General features: G+C 46.0%; 1 protein-coding gene across 1 annotated transcript in view; it reads left to right on the top strand.

Moving 5' to 3' along the window:
• syne1b (spectrin repeat containing, nuclear envelope 1b) overlaps positions 1-22,384 on the top strand; it is a 136,589-nt gene that overhangs the window by 29,361 nt on the left and 84,844 nt on the right. Inside the window, exons 20-55 of the mRNA XM_090210871.1 lie at positions 793-936; positions 1,189-1,356; positions 1,586-1,744; positions 2,038-2,202; positions 2,465-2,599; positions 2,867-3,025; positions 3,327-3,535; positions 4,387-4,495; positions 4,734-4,898; positions 6,289-6,456; positions 6,790-6,966; positions 7,458-7,598; positions 7,829-7,989; positions 9,275-9,425; positions 9,703-9,833; positions 10,928-11,024; positions 11,438-11,536; positions 11,876-12,063; positions 14,843-14,966; positions 15,183-15,349; positions 15,463-15,616; positions 15,743-15,946; positions 16,260-16,431; positions 16,567-16,825; positions 17,393-17,572; positions 17,773-17,923; positions 18,113-18,271; positions 18,700-18,882; positions 19,132-19,233; positions 19,505-19,708; positions 19,949-20,156; positions 20,295-20,407; positions 20,666-20,871; positions 21,132-21,573; positions 21,919-22,091; positions 22,290-22,377. Of these exons, the coding sequence (XP_090066997.1) occupies positions 793-936; positions 1,189-1,356; positions 1,586-1,744; positions 2,038-2,202; positions 2,465-2,599; positions 2,867-3,025; positions 3,327-3,535; positions 4,387-4,495; positions 4,734-4,898; positions 6,289-6,456; positions 6,790-6,966; positions 7,458-7,598; positions 7,829-7,989; positions 9,275-9,425; positions 9,703-9,833; positions 10,928-11,024; positions 11,438-11,536; positions 11,876-12,063; positions 14,843-14,966; positions 15,183-15,349; positions 15,463-15,616; positions 15,743-15,946; positions 16,260-16,431; positions 16,567-16,825; positions 17,393-17,572; positions 17,773-17,923; positions 18,113-18,271; positions 18,700-18,882; positions 19,132-19,233; positions 19,505-19,708; positions 19,949-20,156; positions 20,295-20,407; positions 20,666-20,871; positions 21,132-21,573; positions 21,919-22,091; positions 22,290-22,377 (6,015 nt within the window). The remainder of the gene's footprint in view (positions 1-792; positions 937-1,188; positions 1,357-1,585; positions 1,745-2,037; positions 2,203-2,464; positions 2,600-2,866; positions 3,026-3,326; positions 3,536-4,386; positions 4,496-4,733; positions 4,899-6,288; positions 6,457-6,789; positions 6,967-7,457; positions 7,599-7,828; positions 7,990-9,274; positions 9,426-9,702; positions 9,834-10,927; positions 11,025-11,437; positions 11,537-11,875; positions 12,064-14,842; positions 14,967-15,182; positions 15,350-15,462; positions 15,617-15,742; positions 15,947-16,259; positions 16,432-16,566; positions 16,826-17,392; positions 17,573-17,772; positions 17,924-18,112; positions 18,272-18,699; positions 18,883-19,131; positions 19,234-19,504; positions 19,709-19,948; positions 20,157-20,294; positions 20,408-20,665; positions 20,872-21,131; positions 21,574-21,918; positions 22,092-22,289; positions 22,378-22,384) is intronic.

The raw sequence follows: 22,384 nt of genomic DNA, 5'->3' as shown, positions 1-22,384 counted from the left end.
ACAAGGTGCACCTGTGTAATGATCCTGCTGTTTAATCAGGTGGATGGGTTATGTTGGAAAAAAAAGAATTGCTCACTAACAGGGATGTAAACAAACATTTTAGAGAAATAAGCTTTTTGTGTGAATGAAACATTTCTGGGATCTTTTATTTCAGCTCATGAAACATGAGCCCAACACTTTACATGTTGCGTTTATATTTTTGTTCGGTGCAATTAAACAAAACTTGAGAAAATCTTCAAGGAAGAATGAGATAAAATCCCCAAATTCAGATGTTCAAAGCTGATACAGACATACCCAAGACGACTCAAAGCTGTAATCGCAGTCAAAGGTGCTTCTACAAAGTATTGACTCAGGGGTATGAATACTTATGTAAATGAGATATTTCTGTATTTCATTTTCAATAAATGTGCAGAAATTCTAAAATCACGTTTTCACTTTGTCATTATGGGGTATTGTGTGTAGATGGTTGAGATAAAACTCAATATAACCCGGCTGTAACATGATAAAATGTGGAATAAGTTAAGTGGTATGAATACTTTCTGAAGGCACACAGAACATACAGAACATGCACATTTGCTTTTCTTTCAAAATTGATTGAACTACCTATTGAACTACCTCAGCTTGGCTCACTTTGTTGCAATGTCATCAGGCTGTTATTGTAAATCAAAACATTTGTTCTTTATAGACATTCCCGGTTACGTAAATGGTAAATCAATTAATGAATACATAAATACTTAAAGTAAGAAGGAATGGACCGATGTTTGATCTCTGTCCTTCCGCATCCCTTTCCAGGACATCAAGCACAAAGTGCCTGCCATGGAGGCAGCCTGTAAGACAGCCACCCGCACCGCCCAACTACTGACCAAGGACACATCCCCGGATGAGGTCTCAACGATGCTGGCTGTCATGGCTTCTATTAAGGAGGAGATGAGCAAGGTGACCATCCAGCTCACCTGTTCCTGTTCGAATTGTTCAAAATTGCATCTTTCCCCTCCTCCTTTCCTTGGAATAATCATTGATCAGATATTACTAGATTGCTGAAAGTTATTTACTGGAAGCCCCGCTTTCACCAAGCCAACTTTGTTAGATCAGTGATTACCTCTTGTCTATCACCTAGTCTTTCCGATCAGCCATTCCTCTCCAGATGACCTTAACACTACCTCTCTCACTGTGTCCTCCTTCCACCAGATAAGGGAGAGGTGTCTGCCGCTGCTGCGGGAGGCCCAGTCACTGCTTCCCCCTCTGGAGGAGATGGAGAAGAACATCACAGGGTTCTACCAGGCTCTGGAGAAGGCTAGCCACATCACCTGCTCCAGGGACTCAGAGGCCCCCGGGGACTTCAAACAGAAATGCCAAGTGAGATCAGGAGGGTCAGGGGTTGAACAGAATGAGTGATGAAACGTGCTTGAGGGATTAGGTTTTGGTTGCCATTCAAACTGTTAGACCGACTTTCTACATCAACAAAACATAATTCTACTTAATCGCCTAATTAGTTAACATGAACAAATTGCTTAATTGACCCATTTATGTTATTACTAGTAACCCAAAGTCTCTAAACTCTACTATCCTGGTTCTGCCTCTCCAGGAGCTGGTGACATTCACCCAGAGCTGTAAGAAGTGTCTGACAGTGATTGAGAAGAACCATCAGGGCATCCAGAGAACCCTGGACAGCAGTAAGACCCTACAGCACATGGACATGGCCCTGCTGCAGAAGAGAGTTGTTGACCTGCAGGCGTCCTCACGGGTACTAGACATGACTATACATGGCACTGCAGGCTTCGCGGTTAGGTTAGGGCTGTGTGTAATTTTGGAAATGAATGAATAAACATAATCGATCTTGATCAATCAATCAATCATGGGGTTTTGACAGAGGAAACGTGTGTAGCGCACTGTGTAATGTGAGGGAGAGAGCGTCTGAATGACGTAGCCGCGCTATACAGCATGTTCAAATCAATTCAGTATAACTGTACTGTCCCTGAAGGACACGATGGTGATGATGAGACTGCTTGTGAGTATGTCTGTATTTGTGTGTCACAGGCCATGATCAAGGAGTCCACTGACTGGAGGAAACACATGGAGGCCAACAGCAGCTTAATGAAGAGGTTTGATGAGTCCCGTGTCGAGCTGGAGAAGGTGCTCAAGGTGGCTCAGGCCTCTCTGACGGAGAGAGGCCACCCAGAAGACCTGCTCAAAAAACACACAGTAAGACAAGAGCTTGCTCATGGATAGGACCAGGGTTTTAGATGTTGTTTGATCTGGACTGTTTGACCTGGTCCCAGATCTGTTTTTGTGACATTGCCAACTCTTATGTTTAATGTTTGCCATGACAATGGCTGCACACTTGGCTGCACAGCACAAACAGATCTGGACCAGGCGAATCTTGACTAGGGAATCAGTAGATAAGGGAAGGAGAGGTAGGATCATAAGGAAAATCTCAGTGACAAATATTTGTCAATATTTGCAGGAGTTCTTTGGGCAGTTGGACCAGCGGGTCCTCAATGCGTTCCTGAAAGCGTGTGATGAGTTGACAGACATCCTGCCAGAGCAGGAGCAGCAGAGTCTGCAAGAGACAGTCAGGAAACTGCACAAACACTGGAAGGTTGGTGCCATGTTGACAGAAAGGACACGTACTAGCTATCATAATCATTCAAAGCCTATCAAATTCCTCTTCAATGTCTTGTGCACTTCGTCAGTCCTGGATAGACCTTCATTGTATTGTATAGTATGTTCAGGTTAACAGTGAGACTGAAAGAGTCCCTCACTCTTTACTTCTTTCCCTCCCTCCCTCCCTCCCTCCCTCCCTCCCTCCCTCCCTCCCTCCCTCCCTCCCTCCCTCCCTCCCTCCCTCCCTCCCTCCCTCTCTCAGGATGTCCAGACAGAGGCGCCCTACCACCTGCTGCAACTGAAGGTAGAGGTGGAGGGAAGCAAGCTGATGGTCTCCCTTCAGGAGTGTCAGTCAGAGCTGACCAGGGAGAACAGACATCTGTCTGGCATGGGGAGCGAGAGGCTGGTCAAGGAACACAGGGTGAGACGGGTTGATGGCTGTGGTCTCCATCCTGATCTAATAGTGATCTCTATTCCATGGTGCAACTCAGTTTGCTTTGCCGAGATCACATGATCTGGCCCATATCAGGCAGTGAATGTGTGGGGACTGTCACTCTACCCTGTAGAATAAAATATATCACAATCACAGTGCCGGTCCACAGTGCATATTTCAGAAATTGCATTTCATGATATAAGTTATTGTTTGATGATTGTCAATGTATTTGGCACTTGATGTCTCCCTGTGATAGAGTTTGTCACATTAACAATGTACCTTTCTGCAGGGCTTCTTCAGAGAGAAGGGTCCTCAGTCTCTGTGTGAGAAGAGACTACACTTGATGGAGGAACTGTGTCAGAAGCTCCCGGACAGAGACCCAGCCCACCAGACTCTGGACAACTCTAAGAAGGCCTACTCTGAACTCCGGGAGGAGATAGACAGCACCCATCACAAACTGATGCATCACCCTGATAAGTGGAAGGAGTTTAACACTAGGTAATAAGGCCTCACCAACGATGCTGATCCAAGACTGTCATGATGATGATTTGTATTATCTTATTAATCATCATAACATATCGTTTTGTTTTTGTTTCAAGTCCAAGGACCTTTTCTGCCTTTTCGTAGTCACTCATTACTCACTATCCATATTTATGCACTGACTAATAACAAACCAGGGGCGTCAACTGGGTTTGGCAGAGTATGGCAGTTGCCATACCTTAGCGTAGCTCAACACCAACAATTTAAAATAGGCTACTGAAATCATTCCAATCCTGATTAAAAGGGAAATGCAGTTTAGCGGATAGAAGGGCAGGCTTTTTCTCTGGCTGGCTGAGCGGGTGGGATGTCTTTAGACCACACCGAGTCGAGGCATCTGCTGTGAACAGAGCAACTTTTCTCTTAAAACAGTGCAGAGGTGGAAGATGGCTGTAGATGGCTAGGTAACTGCTGTTTGACTTCACATGAAACTAAACTAGAGTTTTTAATCCCGGCACTAAACTAGTGAGCAGCAGCTAATTGCTGTATGTTTGTAGAATGATAAATCTCCTAATATCGACTGAAGGGAATGAGGCTAGATGATAGTGGCTGTAGTAAATGTTGCTTGTTTTCGCTGTTTTCGAATGTTTAAATTGTGTAGAAATACACTAAATGAGCTTGAAAAATGTATTGGGTGGGGGGATCCCCCCTTCCTCAACCACCCCCCACCCTGTCACATTGCCATACCCTAGGTTTAGCTGAAATGACACCACTGTAACAAACCACTAATCTATTTACTATTTAAACCTAATGAAAACTGGAATATTGGGTAGATATACAGTATGATCATACTTTGCCCATCTTCATCCCAGGTTCTCTGAGCTGTCAGCCTGGCTGTCGTCTAAAGAGAGCCAACTCAGACTGCTGAGGAAGCGAGCCAATGACCCCAGCAAGTACGGACAGGTCAAGTCCACCATTACAGTAAGTTGGAGTCCCCCTGTGTGTACGACAATGCATATACTTTATGTTTTAAAGACATCAGGGTCAACGGGTTCATTAGGAACCAAACTGACATAAATGGACTAAAACAGGGAGGGACTACCTGGGCTTTCCTTTTCAAAATGTTTTTCAATGGTGTGCCCTACTCATTATGACCCTGTTGAGCTAAAAAACACTGTACAGAACAGTAACCGTTGACACCTTACTCTCCCTTCTCCAGGAGCTGAGGAACGATGCAGAGCTGCAGGAGGGGAACCTGGGCTGGCTAAAATCCCGTCTGTCTGTGCTGATAGAGATCTCCTCTGAGACAGATGCACAGAGGCAGGCTGGGGCCCTGAATAAACTTTCCACCAACTTCAAGGGCCTCCTCTTCTATCTAACTGAGGTAAGGAAATTAAGCTTGGGAAGGGCATTACATTACATAAGGTTTGTTCCACCTCAAAAAGCACAAAGAATAGGAGTTTTGACACCCAGTATCTCAGATTGTTTGTAGTATGTAGTTAGAAACAGATTTTTTTTAAAGCTAATAGCAGGAACAGCACCATCTAGTGGTCAACCTGTTGAAATCAGGATTTAGGATGGGACATAAACCTAACAACTTCAATGACTAATTTCTCTGAAGATGGGAAAAAACATCACCAAATTCACTGAGAATAGATTGCATAGGTTGAAGAAGCAATACTCCAAGCCGCAGCTCCACACTACTTGCCAGACATAGATAACTTATACTGTATACTGGCTTTTATGGTGGGATTGGCATTTGTCCATTTATTTTGAATTCCTCAAGTCTTACCCATTGTTACAATTTCTTTTGTTACAAATCAGATGTTAGGTACTATATTTGTTGAATAGTACATGAATCCTATCAATTAAAATGGCTAATTTAGGTGCAATCAATTAGATTAATTTCTCACACATCACGTTAGATTTAAACAAAATAATTTTGCATAAATGCTAGTCTTATGTATTTCTAACTAAATAAACTATTTCAAAACAATCTGAGATGTTGGGTGTCATGGCTTGCTGAAATGACATGGAAAGACCCATAACTTACTTACTTAGTTCTCGTCGTTCCAGATACTGTAGGACATAGGGCTGCAACCATAGTCAGAATTGCATGTAGAACTCGATGGCTGCAACACTCTTCTGTTGCTGAAGTCTGTCTTTTGCAACAGTTTGTCCCATGAGAAACCTATCTCCTCCAGATTGACATTAGTGATCCTTATTACAGGTCCTAGCAGTGTCTATCTGGATCAATCCTGGAGCTGAAATATTATATTGAATATAGTCTCTGTCTTATTGAAGAATAGTCTAATATAAATCAACATACTGTTAGCCAGGTAGCCAGCGCTGTAGCATAACCCTTGTCCGGGCCACACAGTCAGAACCACAGCATTATATTGCACCCACATTCCTGATACTCTCCCTCTGTGGTTTCATCATCGATCCACTACTATCACTACCTCAAGGTGATATGTTATCGATTGTTTGGGTCAGCTAGGGTTCCTTATCACTGAGTGAGGCTGTTTCGCTTTCCTCTGTGTTGTCTCCAAGTCTGTTTTACCAACTTCCATTGTCCTTATAGCAAGAGTTGTGAATATATTTTCTTCTTTAGTTTGCGCCACTGTTCTTGCTCCTTGGTTTGAATGCGAGGTATCTCAGTAATGTTTGGTGTCTAAGTCATGTTTTTGGTGTCTAGGTCCTGCATTTGTTTTGTTTGGAAATGGGAATTCAATTTTTTTTAAATGATATTTTCTTGTGTTTTTGTCTCCCAGTCTGAGAAGTTGGTCCTGGCGGTGGGGGACTGTGTGCAGTTCAGGGAGGAGGTGCGTGGTACGCTGGAAGAGCTGGTGCAGGGTCAGCAGGAGGTACACCAGGAAGTGACCAGGATACTGGACTCTGAGACCGTCAGGGAGGCCCAGCAACTGCTCCAGGTTCACCAGGTAAGTCGGACTGGAGTGGAGCACCACTGGCTGTCTATGTTAGATGGATAACTGGCCGCACATTGCTTCTGATTAGATTGAACTATTCTCAAAGGTTTATGCGATGTAAAATGATTGAGTTGGAGCAACAAACTTTGCCCTGGCTGTTGGAACTTTACATTGTATTCATGAAAGAAAATGATGTTTTTTTGTGGTTGTTGGAAATGTCATTTTTCTTGTCATACTGAACAGTCAATGCATTCTTTTTTCAAACAGTAATACAGTATATGACATGTAAAGCATCTGCATGACATTCCAACACGTACATCTTGGTTGTCTCTTGTCCGTGTGCAGCAACAGCTGAAGCGTCTGCGTATGAAGAGGAAGGATGTGCAGCAGCAGATCACCAGGGGCCATCAGCTACAGGCTGAGGAGGGGCTGGGGGAGACCTTACAGCAGGACCTGCAGAGTCTGGAGACAACACTCAGCAAGATGGACCACACCATGGACTCACAGGAGCAGGAGTTAGAGGTGACCTCTCTCACCAGAATGTACTGTCTGGGGTTATTGGAAATCCTCTTGCACAGTGTTCCAGAGCCTTAGGGTCAGTTTCCTAGACACAGATTCATCTTAGTTCTGGACTAAAAAGCGTATTTAATTGAGATTGTCCATTAAAAGTGCTTCTTAGTCCAGGACTTTTTTTTACCTGTGGTAGTTTTTGCTGTGGATTAGAAACGACCTGTCTGCTCAAGATGTAACAATGCAGACCATATCAGGGTGTTAATAATTGTGCTGAACGTCCCCATTTGTTCATCTGTGTATTACCTGTATGTCCCTGTTTGTCCTCAGGTGTCAGGGTGTCTGTGTATTGAATGTCCCTGTTTGTCCCCAGGTGTCAGGGTGTCTGTGTATTGAATGTCTCTGTTTGTCCCCAGGTGTCAGGGTGTCTGTGTATTGAATGTCTCTGTTTGTCCCCAGGTGTCAGGGTGTCTGTGTATTGAATGTCTCTGTTTGTCCCCCAGGTGACCCTGTCTTCGTGGCAGGAGTTTGACGGTCAGCAGAGGGCAGTGCAGGAGTTTGTTACAAGGGCCCGCTCTGTCATGGACAGAGACCTCAACTTCAGCAGCCCAGAGAGCCTGGCTACTGATCTGGACCAGTCCAGGGTGAGGGAGAAGTACATTTTGTGAACATTTTAGTGTGGCATTTGACACTTTTGAAGGATAGTTGACAGTTGGCAGGGCTGTATCATGTCTTTACATTAAAGGTTTGCTATTCAGGCTACATGTTGCGATGTGAAATTAAGATTTTAAAACCTTTCAAGAATAATTCAATTTAGTCATATCACAACGTGTCAGTCACATTCTGACTCTCACATTCTCCATTGTCATAACAGGTCCTTTTAAAGCAGAGTGACGCAGAAGCCTCCACGGTGAACACCTTGTTAAGGAAAGCAGCAGAGATCCAGCTCGGCCCAAAGAACAGCACCCTGCTACAGAAGCAAGCCCGCTCCCTTAGTGAACAACTGGACAAAGTGGAGGCTGGCCTCAAGAAAGAGTAAAACAACACCTCCTCGAGCTTCTGATCTGGGCCTGTATTCATAAACGCTCTCATAGTAGGAGTGCTAATCTAGAATCAGTTTTGTCTTTTAGATAATAATGATTAACATTACGTGGAGAACATGACCCTAGATCAGCACTTCTTCTCTATGATTTTTTTTTAACTAGGCAAGTCAGTTAAGAACAAATTCTTATTTTCAATGATGGCCTATGAACAGTGGGTTAACTGCCTGTTCAGGGGCAGAACGACAGATTGTCAGCTCGGGGATATGAACTTGCAACCTTTCGTTTACTAGTCCAACGCTCTACCCACTAGGCTACCCTGCATATGGGCCCTGAATACTATTTGTTGTGTTGCCTACCTACACAGTTTTATTTTATTAGTGGTTTTCCCTCAAGACCCAAATTGAACCAGGTTGTCTTAGTCGCGACCCAATATTCGCATAATATTTTTATTCAATAGGAAAGAAAAGTATGCTATATTGACAGTAAATGTCAATAATTCCATATTTATTTTACCAGGTAAATTGACTGAGAACACATTCTCATTTACAGCAACTACTTGGGGAATAGTTACAGAGGAGAGGAGGGGGATGAATGAACCAATTGTAAACTGGGGATTATTAGGTGACCATGATGGTTTTAGGGCCAGATTGTGAATTTAGCCAGAACACCGGGGTTAACACCCCTACGATAAGTGCCATAGGATCTTTAATGACCTCAGAGAGTCAGGAGACCCGTTTAACATCCCATCTGAAAGACGGCACCCTACACAGGGTAGTGTCCCCAATCACTGCCCTGGGGCATTGGGATATTTTTTAGACCAGAGGAAAGAGTGCCTCCTACTGGCCCTCCAACACCATCTGATCTCCCATCCAGGGACTGACCAGGACTGACCAGGACCAACCCTGCTTAGCTTCAGAAGCAAGCCAGCAGTGGTATGCAGGGTGGTATGCTCTGGCTTGCTGCTGGCTATTAATCATATTCTTAATGAAGAACATTGGTAAACTCACTGGTTTGAGACCACAAAATCAACAAAATATGCTTATAATATGGTGATTGAAGAAAAATCTTTTCAGAGATTAAATGATTGTAAAATGTAGTTTCATTATAATTTCTACACACATTATACGTGTTCTTAGTCATTAAAGTTCAGACTGAGTGTTTTTTCATCCCAGCAAAAGAAAACATAAATGAAAAGTCTGACACCTGCGACCCATTCAAAACCTCCCGACCTACCAGCTGAGAATCACTGAGCTAAATGAATCGTTCTCCTTTTCAAGTGTCAAGGCTCTTGATGGGATGAAGACTCAGTGGGACCGGTTCGGGACAGAGTTTGAGGCCTTCTCCTCGTGGATCTCTGAGAAAGAGAAAGAGCTGGATGCTTTAAAGAGTTCCACTGCTCCACTTGGACAACAGATCAACGCAGTAAAGGTACTGTCAGCAACCTCTGCATTTCATGTATGTTTCAGCACATTTTCCCTAGACGGAATGCACAACATGTTAATTGTTTCGAAGATTTTCCATCTTTGATCCAAATCAGGGACAGATCATTTCAACAGAGCACTCATAACTTAACTTGAATGACCCCATTACAACAGTTAAACCTTTGTTATTGATCTGACATTTGAGAATTGTGCTAATTAAGTGCTAATTAATCAACGTTAGCATTTAGTCCCCTAACAATCTTTATCCTCCCCACTCCTCCCAGGCGGTGGGTATGGAGCTGGGGGACAGGGTGGAGGTGTTCTCCCAGCTAGAGGCAGATTCCCAGGCTCTGGCCCAGTTTATCTCCTCTGGGGAGGCAGCCCGCATCAAGGCCCGGCTCACACAGATTGGCAGGTACTGATTTGTGGATTTTTTTACCTACCTTGGTTGAATGCACTGACTGTAAACATCTAAATGCGATGTAAATGTGCATTTATCTGGATAAGAGCATCTGCTAAATTACAGAACTGTTAATGTCATTTTTTTAACATAAATATTTGTTTTTCGTAAGCAGCAGCAGCAGTCCATGGCGGTATAGACTGCTGGCTTAGGTGTAATGGTGTGGGGAATGTTTTCCTGGAACATGTTACGTCCCTTGAAACCAATTGAGCAACGTTTGAACGCCACACCTTGTACAATCCATTCCCCAAAGAATATAGGGCGGTTCTGAGGGCAAGGGTGGTCCGACCTGGTACTATACTGAGTGTACAAAACAATAGTACAGTCATAAAATTGAGTTGCACCCCTTTTGCTCTCAGAACATTGTCAATTCGTCGGGGCGTGGACTCTACAAGGTGTCGAAAGCGTTCCACAGGGATGCTGGCCCATGTTGACTCCAATGCTTCCCACAGTTGTGCCAAGTTGGCTGGATACCCTTTGGGTGGTGGACTATTCTTGATACACACTGGAAACTGTGAGCATGAAGAAACCCAGCAGCGTTGCAGTTCTTGTCACACTCATACCAGTGCGCCTGACACCTACTACCATACCCCGTTCAAAGGCACTTACATCTTTTGTCTTGCCCATTCACCCTCTGAATGGCACACATACACAATCCATGTCTCAATTGTCTAATGGCTTCAAAATCCTTCTTTAACCTGTCTCCTCCCCTTCATCTACACTGATTGAAGTGGATTTAACAAGTGACATCAATAAGGGATCGTAGCTTTCACCTGGATTTACCTGGTCAGTCTATGTCATGGAAAGAGCAGATGTTGCTAATGTTTTATACACTCAGTGTAGATGGGGATACCTAATATACTGGTCACTGAGTATATTTTGACATCTTGTTCTGGAACCTTTTACAAGCATTTCGCTACACCCGTGATAACATCTGCTAAACACGTGTATGTGACCAATAAAATGTTATTTGATTTGATTTGAACCTGCGTGTTTATCTTCTACGTTGTGCTACAAAAAGTTGCTGAGTATTATCTTTTCATCTTCAGATACTGGGAGGAGCTGAGAGAGAGTGTAGACCAGTTAAATGGACAGCTACAGGAGAGCTCCTCCACACAGCACCGCTTCCACACCAGCCTTGAAGAGGTACGACTGACAAAAAGAGTCTTGGTTACCCGAGTAACCTCGGGAGAACGAGACATCACTGTTAGAATTACCACTAGCTACCTATATGTCACCTCTAAAATCAATTAAAATATCCCTTAAAAGGATACTTCGGGATTTTGGCACGGAGGCCTTTAATCTACTTCCACAGAGTCAGATGAACTCGTGGATACCATTTTTATGTCTCTGTGTCCAGTATGAAAGAAGTTAGAGCTAGTTTCGTGAGCCAATGCTAACTAGTGTTAGCGCAATGACTAGTAGTTTATGGGTATCTGCTGACTCTGGGGAAGTAGATAAAGGGCCTCATTGCCAAAATCCCGAAGTATCCCTTTTTAAGGTGTTGGAGCAGATGATGAATGTCAAAGTCAATGATTGTCTGAATTATTTTAATAAAGGCCCAAACAACTCTTGGTGATCTCCATGAGAAACTGGACCATCCTGTCACCTCCTGTACCTCCTCGTCAGAGACCTACAAAGGACTCCAGGACCACATGGTATGTCTTTCATTCACTCTAGTTTCATCATTACGATATACTGACTGTATCTTACTAGCTACTTATTTAATTACTTGCTTCATTATCCTAATTTCATGTCAGACATAAGACTCCCTCTGCTGTTTCTTCTCCCTGGAGATATACATTTTTAGCTTTAGGGTTGTACATTCAGATCATCTCCCTGGCACACTGCCACCTATGAGGTTCTGCCATTTGACTGACAATATTGTCTCGCTGTCTTTTCCCTAGTGTTGTCTTTGTAGCGCTATATATAATATATGGTGTTGTTTTAGTAAAATGTTCTATTTAATTATGTGGTTTTTGCTTTGTATCCCCCAGGATGTGTGCCAGAGCTTGGAGAGGCTGAAGGCAGCCTTCTTGTCCCTGTCTGCTGGGGCACGTAGACTCAGTGACAGGGAGCAGGCTGAGAGGGCCGTGGCAGCTCTACAGATCAGCTATGACCAGAGTCTACGGCAGGCCAAGGACAAACAGAACACACTGGAGAAACTGCTGTCTCTATGGCAAAAGTAGGAAGGCTGGGCTGGAGGGAGAGGGCAGGTTTTCCAGACACAGATTATGCATAGTCCTCAATTAAAGCATCTAAATAACCTCCATTGAAAGTGCTTTTTAGTCCAATACTAGGCTTAGTATGAATCTGGGAAACTGGGCTTTTAGCTCTGAAACACTCGTTTTTGTACATTTATTAATTAACTTCTTATGGCTTAGATCCCGTTAACGGGGACGATATGACAACACCCAATGAAAGTGCAGGGCGCCAAATTCAAACAACAGAAATCTCATAATTAAAACTGGACATCGGCGCCGAAAAAGAAGTCTCCAACCATGGAGCTGGACTGGACGGCGTGCCTGGACTGGGCACCGGCGCAGAAGATGGCTCTGGCCATGGAACAGGACTGGACGCCGTGCCTGGACTGGACATCGGCGCAGAGGAAGGCTCCTGTCATGGAGCGGGACTGGACACCGGACCTGACCTGGACTTTGGTGCAGAGGAAGGTTCCAGCCTTGGAGCTGGACTGGACGCCGTGCCCAGACTGGGCCTCGACGCAGAGGAAGGCTCCGGCCTTGGAGCTGGACTGGACGCCGTGCCTGGACTGGGCCCCGACGCAGAGGATGGCTCCGGCCTTGGAGCTGGATTGGACGCCGTGCCTGGATTGGGCACCGGCGCAGAGGGAGGCTCCTGCCATGGAGCAGGACTGGACGCCGTGCCTGGAAGCTCCGGAGCGTTGGCCCTCGCTGTAGGTTCCGGACCGTTGACCCTCGCTGGAGGTTCTGGGCCGTGGACCGTCGCAGGAGGTTCCGGACCGTGGACCGTCACAGGAGGTTCCGGACCGTGAACCGTCGCCAGATGCTCTGGACTGGGAACCGTCGCTGGAAGCTCTGGACTGGGCGCCGTCGCAGGAAGCTATTCGACTGGGGATCATCGCCGGAAGCTCTGGACTGGGGATCATCGCCAGAAGCTCTGGACTGGGGACCGTCGCCGGAAGCTCTGGACTGTGAACCTTCGCCGGAAGCCTGGCTCCACGCACCAGGCTTCCGGCGAGCGCGAGGGCGAGGAGCAGGCACAGGACGCACCGGACTGTGAAGGCGCACTGGAGGCCTAGTGCGTGGAGCCGGCACAGGTGGCACCGGACTGGTGACACGCACTTCAGGGCGAGTGCGAGGAGCAGGCACAGGACGTACCTCACTGGGGAGGCGCACTGGATGCCTAGTGCGTGGAGCTGGCACAGGTGGTACCGGACTGGGGAGGTGCACTGGAGGCCTAGTGCGTGGAGCCGGCACAGGTGGTACCGGACTGGGGAGGTGCACTGGAGGCCTAGTGCGTGGAGCCGGCACACATGGTACCGGACAGATGACACGCTCCTCAAGGCGAGTGCGAGAGCTGGCACAGGACGTACTGGGCAGTGGAGGCGTACTGGAGACCTGGTGCGTGGAGTCGGCACAGTTTTTTACAAGACTGCTAGCAAGCTCCTCAGGACGAGTACGGAGAGCTGACTCAGGTGGCAGCAAACTGATGACGCGCTCCTTAGGGCGAATGTCGTGCATCATACACCAACACAACAACTCTCTCATTTCTCTCTTCTCCAATTTCTCCATTAACTCACTGACGGTCTCTGACTCGCTCCGTTCACTCTCCTCCAATTTCTCCATCTTCTCCCAGATTGGGTCTGGTTCACTCCTCGGCTCCGCCGACCACCCCGTGTGCCACCCCCCAAGAAATTATTGGGGCTGTTCTTTGGGCTTTCGTTGTGGCCGCGAACCACGGCGTCGTCGCTGTCTTCCCTTCTCTCCTTGCCTTCTGCTTCCAAGGAAGGCTTTCGTGTCCTCCCATTATTTCCTTCCAAGTCCAGGATATCTTCTCCTCCTTGATCTCCTCCCAAGATACCCAGGATACCTTCTCCTCCTGGCACGCTGCTTGGTCCTGATTTGGTGGGATCTTCTGTCAAGATCGTCAAAATAACATTCGGACCAAGGCGCAGCGTGATATGGGTTCCACATCTTTTTATTAGTGAAACGCAAAAACAATAAAGAGCAAACCACACGTGAAGCTATGGAGTGCTCACAGGCAACTACACATACACAAGATTCCACAAAAAAACAGTGGGGAAATGGCTGCCTAAATATGATCCCCAATCAGAGACAATGCTAAATAGCTGTCTCTGATTGGGAACCATACCAGGCCAACATAGAAATAAAACAACCTAGATTACCCACCCTAGTCACACCCCGACCTAAACAAAATAGAGAAAGGCTCTCTATCATCAGGGCGTGACAATGAGTGGCTTGTGGAAGCCAGGAGATGCACAATGTGTTAATTAATGGTCCATTACCGTGAGACCGACAGTTATTTGTTTGACAATCACCGGCTGACAAAACTTAATGACCGCCACAGCCCTAGTTTGGAATAATACTAGGAAGTTGTGAAAATTATGATAATGCACTTACAGTGTAAGCGTTGTTTGAAGAGACTGCCTGAAATGTCATCCTGTTTTGGTGGGATTGAATTTTGGTACATTTGTTAGACCAATAAGAAAGAGTTCCAAACCTCTCTGCCAATAACAGCTAGTTTTCAGTTTTCCCCTCCCATCTCAGACCAATCCCAGACAGCCCTAGCAAAATCTTGCTTGGGAAATTGATCTTTGCTAACTAAGAAGATATTTTTGTTTCTTTTTGAACATTTTAATTGAAAACAATCACGGTAGGGCACTTAATTGTTACCCAGAAATGATTTGATATTGAGACAAAAATGTCTGCATTGGATCTTTAAACTTGGATACTTTGTTTCAGGTATGAGAAGGATCGTTCTAGCTTTGTATCCTGCTTGGAGAGATGTGAGTCTACATCCAAACCTGAGAGCCATTGCCTGCCTGCAGATAAAACAAAGCTACAGAGTGAGCTGCAAGACTTGCAGGTACTGTAAATTCATCCATTTTTAATTTTTGTTCCTGGACTGATCCTGCACATGGTTCCATATGTAATTAGGGCCAGTTTCCGAGACAGATTAAGCCTGAAGATTCTCCATTAAAGGTGTTTATTGGTCCAGAACTAGATTTAATCTCTGTATGGGAAATAATTTTGTTGAAAGGCTTGCTGGAGTAGATGCTCAACAAAAGCTTGTCTTCTGTAGGATTTGCAGTATGAGGTGGTGTCGCTGGAGCCCCTCCATACTGGCCTGGTGACCTTGGGAACATCTCTGTACCCCACTGCTCCAGTGGAGCGGGCAAGGGAGCTTAGAGAGGACCTGGAGCAGCTGAAGAAGAGATGGATCTCCCAGAATGAACACATCCCTCACAGGTCAGTCAGAAGATGGTCTGTTTTGTCACATCACATTTCCAACATAATTAGGTCTTACTACTACTGCACAGCACACAGTTGATAGATTTGTCTGTTATTTGCATACTGTACAGAATCCAGGAGCTCCAGAGCCACCTGTCCCAGGTGGAGCAGTTTGACCAGGCCCTGCATACGTTTTCTCAGTGTAGTGAGACGCTCCTTTCCAACCTACACTCAGCTTCCCAGGTCAACATCACTGACCTGCAGCCTGCTGTGGCCCAAGTCAAGGTACGAACTACGGTCAACAATGTTTTTTGTTTGTTTGTCTGTTCTACTGTGAGATATCTGTAATAACAGTGTTATATATGACATCTCATCTTCCTACTCCTCTGCATCCTATATGGTCTTCTGTAGGAGACTCTGGCTGCACTTCAGAAGCAGAGCGGTGTGAGGGAGAGCCTGGAGCTTCAGACAGAGGGTCTGTGTGCCTCGTGTGATCCCCAAGATGCTCAGCTCCTCCAGGGGAGACAGGGGAGCTGCCTACAGCCCTACCTGGAGGCCCAGCAGCTGGCTGAAGTCCGTCTGGACTGCTTGGAAAAGCTAGAGGCCTTGCTGGAGGTAAGATATAGGCTGAATAGGGGGGCATAGGTCCTACAACATGACCAGACAACATGTTAAGGTAAGCTTTGGCTGGCTAGCTTGCCTTAGTCCTGCATTCTTTCTTGGTCATCATTTCCAAGTACCCAGATGTTGCTGAAACCTGTTTAAGTAAACATTCAATAAGTAGGAATATGGTTAGGTTTAGGGGTAAGGTTAGGGTCAGGGTTAAGGTAAGAGGTAAGGTTTGGGATAGTCATTCAAAAGTTGTTAAATAGAGTGTAAGGGGTTAACATGTTGGAGTTAAAAAACACAGCCTGTCTTATGCCTACAGACCCACGGTGCAGCTGCAGGGGTACTACGAGGCCTGAGGCAAACGGTGGAGAGCGCAGGGAGCTGGGACCGGGGTCGGGTGGAAGAGCTGCAGCGAGAACTGGAGGCCATCGTCCCAGACATCAGCAGACTGGAGAACCTGGCAGCCAGCTTGGACAGCAGCCTCTGTAAAGGTATTTTTATGATTGATTTAATTTCCTATTATTTATTTGATGTACTTGTTCCTCTGAATTGTATTGCTCCCCTGCACTTTGTCTTGCTACATTGTACGGCGTGTTATAAAAATCAAGTTTTGATTTGATTTGAAGGCCACCTACACGTGGTGAGCAGCACTGCAGAGGGAGGCACCCGGACGTCGTGCCGGGTGCTGGCTGATGGTCTCAGCGGAGAGCTAGACATGGTGAGGAACCTGGTGGGGACCAAGCAAAGTGAGGCAGAGGCTTTGGGAGCGCTGTGGAGCTCCTTCAGGCAGAGGAAGGAGCAGCTGCTGAAGAGTGTGGAGGACATCGAGGAGAAGGCGGACCACCAGAGCCTCAGAGAACCCAGCCCACTTGCCCTGCAGCAGAGGTAGCTACAGTTTAATGCTAGTGTCACAAAGAGCAGAATTCAAACATGAAATTGATGTCAATGGTTATGCAACTGGATCTCAAGTTAGGTTTTGGGCCATACCCTGCTACTCTCTCTCTCTCTTCAATACTCTCTAGTGCAGGGATCATCAACTAGATTTAGCCGCGGGTCGTTTTTTTTCTTGAGCGGATCGTCAGGGGGCCGGAACATAATTAGGAACATAATTCCTAATTCCTAATAAATTTAGCAAATTGACAAGAATCCCAAACAGACATATTAGTTGACTAAACCATAATCTTTTCAAACCTTGCTTACATTGTATAAGATCACATACAGTAGTATATCCCCTCAATTATGAGTGGGAATAGTTTGGAACAGATTCCCAAAATTAAAATCACTTGGAGCTGATTTGCTTATTTTTTCATTGGAAACTTGGGGGGGCCAAATCAAATCACCCATGGGTCAAATTCAGGAACCCAGCTGGGGAACCCTGCTCTAATGTGTGAGTTGTGAATAGCTGACTGTAAATGAGTCCCTCCTTCTTCTCTCGTTCTCTGTGGTATCCAGGCTGCGGTTCTTTAACCAGCTGGAGGATGAGCTCCAGTCTCACCAACACGAGGAGCAGTGGCTTAGGGACAAGGGCCAGCAGCTAGCCCAGAGAGATGCAGAGCTGGCTGGGGAGGTTTTCCGAGAAATCAGCCTCCTGGAAACCACCTGGGAAGACACCAAGAGACTCATCACTGACAGGTGCGTAGGTCTCTGTCATCTGCATAACATAACATAGAATAATTACCAAACTATCACAAAGCCTCTAAACTAATCAGGGACATATAATTATCATACCCTTTAAGAATGGCAAAACTTAGCAAAACTGTAGCCCCCCCCCCCCCACACACACACACACACACAAATGAATCCTATAGTAAGAGTTGTACGGTTGTTGGCAGACAGGAGCAGTGCAGTGTTCTGGTGGAGCTGATGAGAGAGTACCAGAGCTTGAAGACATCCATAACAACCATCACAGAGAACACTGAGGCTGTGGCTGACATTGGTTCTGCTCTGAAGGACTATGAGGAGACCAAGAGAGCGCTGTCTAAGGTTAGGATAATGACATTCATCTCAGTTCTCATATAAACTTGTGTTAAACATTAGTACACTGTTACCAGCTACTATCTTGTTATTGCTACTATATTGCTACAGTGAACTTCAAAATAAAGGTAATCACTTCAAAATAAAAGTTTTTGTTGCTCTTCGTTCTCACTGTTTTCCCATTCTTCATCTGTGCAGCATGAAGCAGCGAAGGCGGAGACGTCAGCCAGGCAAAGTGAGCTCGACCAATTTTCCAGTAAAGGGAAGCAGCTGTTGAGTGAGCTGAAGAAGATCTCAGACTGTGAGACCCAGCTGATGAGGAAGGACATGGAGACACTGGTGGACCAGTGGCTCGATGTAAGTCTACATTTCCAGCCTTGCCATGAGGAGTTTAGGTCATCCACTATTGGTGTGTTGTTGCTGTGCTGTATGTTGATTGTTAAATGTTGTTTTTATGCACCTGCATGCCAGCCTACATCATTGGCCCTTGTGGGATATTCAGTATTTTGAATTGAATAAAAAACAAGAGGTACAATAGTGATATTGTCTTGATTTGGCCTTTTTAATCTGACCGTGAGGAGCATAGGTGATCCCCAAATGTTCTCCACAGCACTCTGTTTTGGGACAGTTTCTCAAGTTCCCTCAAGTTCCTTCCATGAGTATTTCAGTTTGTCCATCTCTGTTTGTGCAGGTCCTCTTCAGGTGTTCCTTGGTCTTCCGTGATTTATTTTGCCTCCACAATTTTGGGAATTTACAGAGGTTGATTTTGTCCCTTTACATTACAGGTGTCGGAGAGGGTTGAAGACAACATTGAACATCTGATCCAGAGCTTGGCGTTATGGGACGATGTACGCCAAATCAGCGAGGAGATCGAGGGATGGACAACTAACTCTGTGATGGAACTCAGTGAGAGCCTGAACAACCTCAACGACAGCCAGCGGATGGAGACCAAACTCTCTGCATTACAGGTATGATGCATTGAGACACACCAGACACAGATACACAGTAAGATGTTCCTTCTACTACCCTTTAAAACGGGAGAATGGTGGAGCTAAAGTTGTCTGCTAAATGATTCTGTCCAATCAGTTTGACTCAATTCATTTTTTCAGATACTGCATCCCAAATCCACTAATCATCCAATCCTTTAATTTCTGCAAATCCCAAATGCTCAAACATATAGATGAAATCAAAGTTTCCATTTTTTCCCTTATGTATAGGTGGAGATGGGAAAAAACGAGAACAAGCTTGTAAACCTGCAAGGGAAAGTGTCAGAACTGAAGCATCTCAGCCGTAGCCAGGAAACTCCATCCAAACTACAGGTGTTGCTCATTATAATTTTGAAGCCCAGACTTCAGACATCCATAGCTTTTGAAAATCTTGTTTGAAGTTATGTATGTTGAAGCAAACTTTTGAACTAACTGACACATTGTGAGTTTCCTAAAACCTTTGAAGAACTGAGATTATTTGTAGTCCATTGGTAGGCAATGAATGAACAATAGTGCTACGAACATTTTGGGAAACTCGTGCTCAGTCGGGTTGCCCCATACAATTTCAGAAGGGAGCTAAAGATCTTCTGTATGTTTCTATCAGGTGCTGGAAGCAGACTTGAGGAAGAAGATGAGCCAGGTGCAGAAGCTGTGTGAGCAGGCCAGTGGAAACCTCCGGGACTTCAGCTCCCAGAGGAAGCAGCTAGAGGACTACATTACTCAGATGTCTGATTGGCTTAAGAGCATGGAGCGATCCCTGACGAGCTCACCGATTGGCTCTGACCCAGAGGACATCTGCAGAGTCAAGGTGGGTAGATTTTGAATTGAAACAGCTTTTACCTGAGAACTTACTTGACTCAGTCCACTTGACCCTCTTGTGAGCATAGGGAATCACCATGGCTCTCCACTTCACTATTTTCTGTGCAAGGCCTTTACCTCTTTCCAGGAGTTCCTGACTAAGTTATTTTTCTGAATGCTCACACGTGTTATTCTGTATATTATTATTGCTCTAGGTGTGGAACTCATATGTGTGTGAATTGCATGACAGGACCTCCAGAAGGACCTTCAGAACCAGCAAGGCAGCATAGATTCTACCAGGGAGAGCCTGAACACTCTGTGTCGGAAGTACCCTTCTGAGGAGCTGGCTGGGCTGGGCAGTGCCCTCACTGACCTCATCAAGAGCTACGAGTTTGTCAACCAGCTCTCCTCCAGGACCCTGGCCTCCCTGCAGCACGGCCTGCAAAAACACTTCAATGGTGAGAAGGACTGAATTGATGGATGGATTGATTGATCTATCGCTATATCTATTCTGCACTACACTACTGTATTCTATTCTGCAATATTCTACAACCATGACGAGGATGATGATAATCACTGTCTCTCTTGTTCTGTAGAACTGGTTCGGGAGTTCCACAGCTGGCTGTCTGGGCAGAGGGAGGTAGTGAAGGAGTGCTCTGACCGATCAGGAGACACTAGCATTGTGGAGCGCAAACTCCAGAAGCTAAAGGTACAGTCCGAACACAACATATAACCCATACAACCCTTAATTATACCATTAATCCTCAGTCTCTTAAAGTAGGTTTCCCCGGACGCAGATTAAGACTAGTCCTGGAGTAAAATGAACATTTTTCCATTGAGTCTGTTTTTAAAAATTCTAGGTCTAGACTAAGTTTGTGCCCTGGAAACTGGCAGTTAAACAGTTAATTACTTGTGCAAGTGTTGCTCTGTCACATACAGTATAAAGATGTGTCCTCCTATCGTTTAGGGGGCTCTGGAGCGTGTAGAGGAAGGGGAGGTGCGTCTGACTCAGGTGTGTGAGGAAGGGGAGAAGCTCCTTCTCCATCTCCCTAAGGCCAGCGCTGGCCAGGTGCAGCATCACCTCTCCTCCATCCAGCAGGACTGGGACCGCTTCGTAGCGCAGTGTAGACTCAACCAACAGGCCCTGGAGGACAGCACTGCACAACTAAATGGGTAAGAGATACTTGGGATGGATCTCAATAATATAAAGAGACTTCCTCTCCTTTCCCTCATCTTCACTTATCCAGGCCTATCCAGGTGTTGCTCTGTCCTATATTGTTCTTTCAGTACAGATGGGGCAAAATCAACTTCTAGAGGTAGAACAATAGAATATTGAGATGCAGCCTTGGAGCCCAAGAGTAGACCTGAGGGATACAGTCATAGATGTCTATGAGTCTGTGACTGTTAAATGGTGATATATCTCTGTCTGTCAGGTTTGAGGGGCGTCTGAAGAGGCTGAAGCGTTGGCTGGAGCACATGGAGCAGAGGCTGAACACAGAGCTGCCTGAGGAGAAACACAGGGATCCTGAGAAGGCAACACTGGAGAGGGTGGAGGGATACCACCAGGACGTGCTCAAAGAAAGGGACTCGTTCGAGCGACTGTGTCAGGAGTCGCAGGCCCTGAACGAAGGTGGACGGGGCGACGGTGGCGAGACGCGGGCGGCTGCGGGGCTGCAGTCTCAGCACCAAGGTCTGCTGCGGAGGGTGAGGGAGAGGCTGCGGAGCTGCCAGATGACCCTACAGGAACAGCAGGCATTTGAGGAGACCCTGCAGAGCACCTGGTCCTGGCTGAACGGTGTACAGGAACGACTGGGGAGCCTCAACAGTACACTGGGGAACAAGGAGAAGCTGGAGAAGAGGCTGGGACTTGTACAGGTCAGACAACATGACAAACTGAAGCTGATGTAGCCATGATAGAGACCTTAATTCAGGGGTTATCATTTTATATTTGTTGGTTACTTTACCCCCCGTTACATTTACCTCAAGTACCTCATGTGCAACTAATCATTAGCCTATGTTCTTATGAGTCCTCCCATGTACCCCCTTGTGGACAGGCCAGGTACCGCCAGGGGTGCTAGTACCCCAGGTTGAGAACCACTACTTTGGGATAACACGAGCCATGGAAGGTCAATGTTTCAATGAGGAAATGGTCTACATGGATGTTGAACAAGACTTCAGCAAAGCAAATAAAGTTTGCTTTGCTCTTCATGTGTGTTCCAGGACATCCTGCTGATGAAGGGCGAGGGCGAGGTGAAGCTGAACATGGCGGTAGGGAAGGGCGAGCAGGTCCTGAAGCACAACAGTGTGGAGGGACAGGAGGCCATCCGCTCCCAGTTACAGAACCTAAAGGATGCCTGGGCCAACATGCTCATGACCGCCATGAGTTGTCACAGGTACAGTACGCTGCCCGTTTACCCCGGTACAACTACAGTGAATCTCTCGCTGCAGTTTGGAGTAGCACAATACATGATGTTATGTGTATAACAAGCTGCTCACTACCCGTAGTAAGTATGCTCCAATCTTCCACGTCTCTGTGTGTGTTAATCTGTGTGTGTGTGCTTGTGCTTGTTTTCTTGTGTTGACCAACCCAGTCGTCTAGAGTGGACGGTGGCCCTGTGGAGTAGCTACCAGGAGAGTAAGGGTCAGCTGCAGCAGTGGATGGAGTCTGTAGAGCAGGAGGTGAGAT

The sequence above is a fragment of the Oncorhynchus mykiss genome, chromosome 19 (assembly GCF_057628025.1).
Source record: "Oncorhynchus mykiss isolate SJ-2025 chromosome 19, ASM5762802v1, whole genome shotgun sequence".
Taxonomy (NCBI): domain Eukaryota; kingdom Metazoa; phylum Chordata; class Actinopteri; order Salmoniformes; family Salmonidae; genus Oncorhynchus; species Oncorhynchus mykiss.
This window is presented reverse-complemented; position numbering and strand designations above follow the sequence as displayed.